The 1,158-nt window shown below is 45.4% G+C and overlaps 1 protein-coding gene across 1 annotated transcript in view; it reads right to left on the bottom strand.

Annotated features, from left to right (window-relative positions):
- Dnah8 (dynein axonemal heavy chain 8) overlaps window positions 1-1,158 on the bottom strand; it is a 236,994-nt gene that overhangs the window by 188,288 nt on the left and 47,548 nt on the right. Inside the window, exon 20 of the mRNA XM_028767920.1 lies at window positions 314-433. Within this exon, the coding sequence (XP_028623753.1) occupies window positions 314-433 (120 nt within the window). The remainder of the gene's footprint in view (window positions 1-313; window positions 434-1,158) is intronic.

Genomic DNA, 1,158 nt, shown 5'->3' with positions numbered 1-1,158 from the left:
AAGGAAGGAAGGAAGGAAGGAAGGAAGGAAGGAAGGAAGGAAGGAAGATAGGTAGGTGGATGGCATACCCCTAGGAGGATACACTCTAAGGAAAGGAACCAGAAACACAGGCAGAGCCACAAGGACTCCATCTTTGGACATGTAAATCATAGTCAGCTGTGACCCTCAACTGGAGCTGCTGGGGCCACACAAGTCTTTGACGCTGAGGTTATTCCAAAAAAAAAAAAAATAGGCCCAGCTGCCCACTTTTTGATTGTGAATTCACACGTCAGGTCAGTGACTCAATACTTCTGCTGTTCGAACTCACTCGTACCTCGTTGAGGGTCAGCATATCTTCTACTTTGGTGGCACCGCTGTCCGACAGGGAGATTAGCAACGTCTTGGCAATCTCCTTCAGGACTGTGTCGATGTGCATTTCACACAGGTCATTGACCTACCCACGAGACAAAGACACGTAAAAAGACCTAAGAAATAGCTCTCTTTCCTTTTAAGGCTAACATTTTTTTCTTTCAACAAGACACACCCCAGAATTATAAGTCCGTTTGCAGAACTGAATCTAGAAATCTGCATTGTGGGTCAAGCCTCATTTGGTGGGGAAGTTTGGGAATACGTGTGCAAAGAAACCATGGCATGGTTCTAAAGTGGCGTGGGCCAGAGCATTACTCCTGGGCATGACTTTCTTTGATTCTCGTTTTGCACAAAAGAGCCGTTCATGTCCCAGCTTTAAGGCTAAAGAGACCAAGGCTTAGAACAGGAAATAAACCAGGAAAGAACACACAGTTTGTAAACAGCAGAGGACCCTGACCAGGTTTCACTGGCTCCAAAGCCGTTGAGTTTGTCTGTGACACAATGACACCACGCACAGAGAGGAGCACATCCCAAAAGATGTGCATGTTTTAAACAGCAGACAGGCGAGAAATCAACAGGCCGTCGCCCATCCGACCATTCTGTCATTTGGTCACTATCAGACACACATTAATGTTAACATTTAGGCAGGATACACTGTCATCCTCACCTTTCTATAATCTATTTTCTGTGTATGTGTGTGTGTGCATGTGTGTATGTAGTTGTGTCTGTGTTGTGTCTCTGTGTGTGTGTCTGGCTATCTGTGTGTCTTTGTGTGTCTGTGTATGTGTCTGCCTATCTGTCTGTGTATTT

Source organism: Grammomys surdaster, unplaced genomic scaffold (genome assembly GCF_004785775.1).
Source record: "Grammomys surdaster isolate TR1022 unplaced genomic scaffold, NIH_TR_1.0 183, whole genome shotgun sequence".
NCBI classification, from domain to species: domain Eukaryota; kingdom Metazoa; phylum Chordata; class Mammalia; order Rodentia; family Muridae; genus Grammomys; species Grammomys surdaster.
Note: the sequence above shows the minus strand (reverse complement) of the source record. Positions and strands in the feature narration are given on the sequence as shown.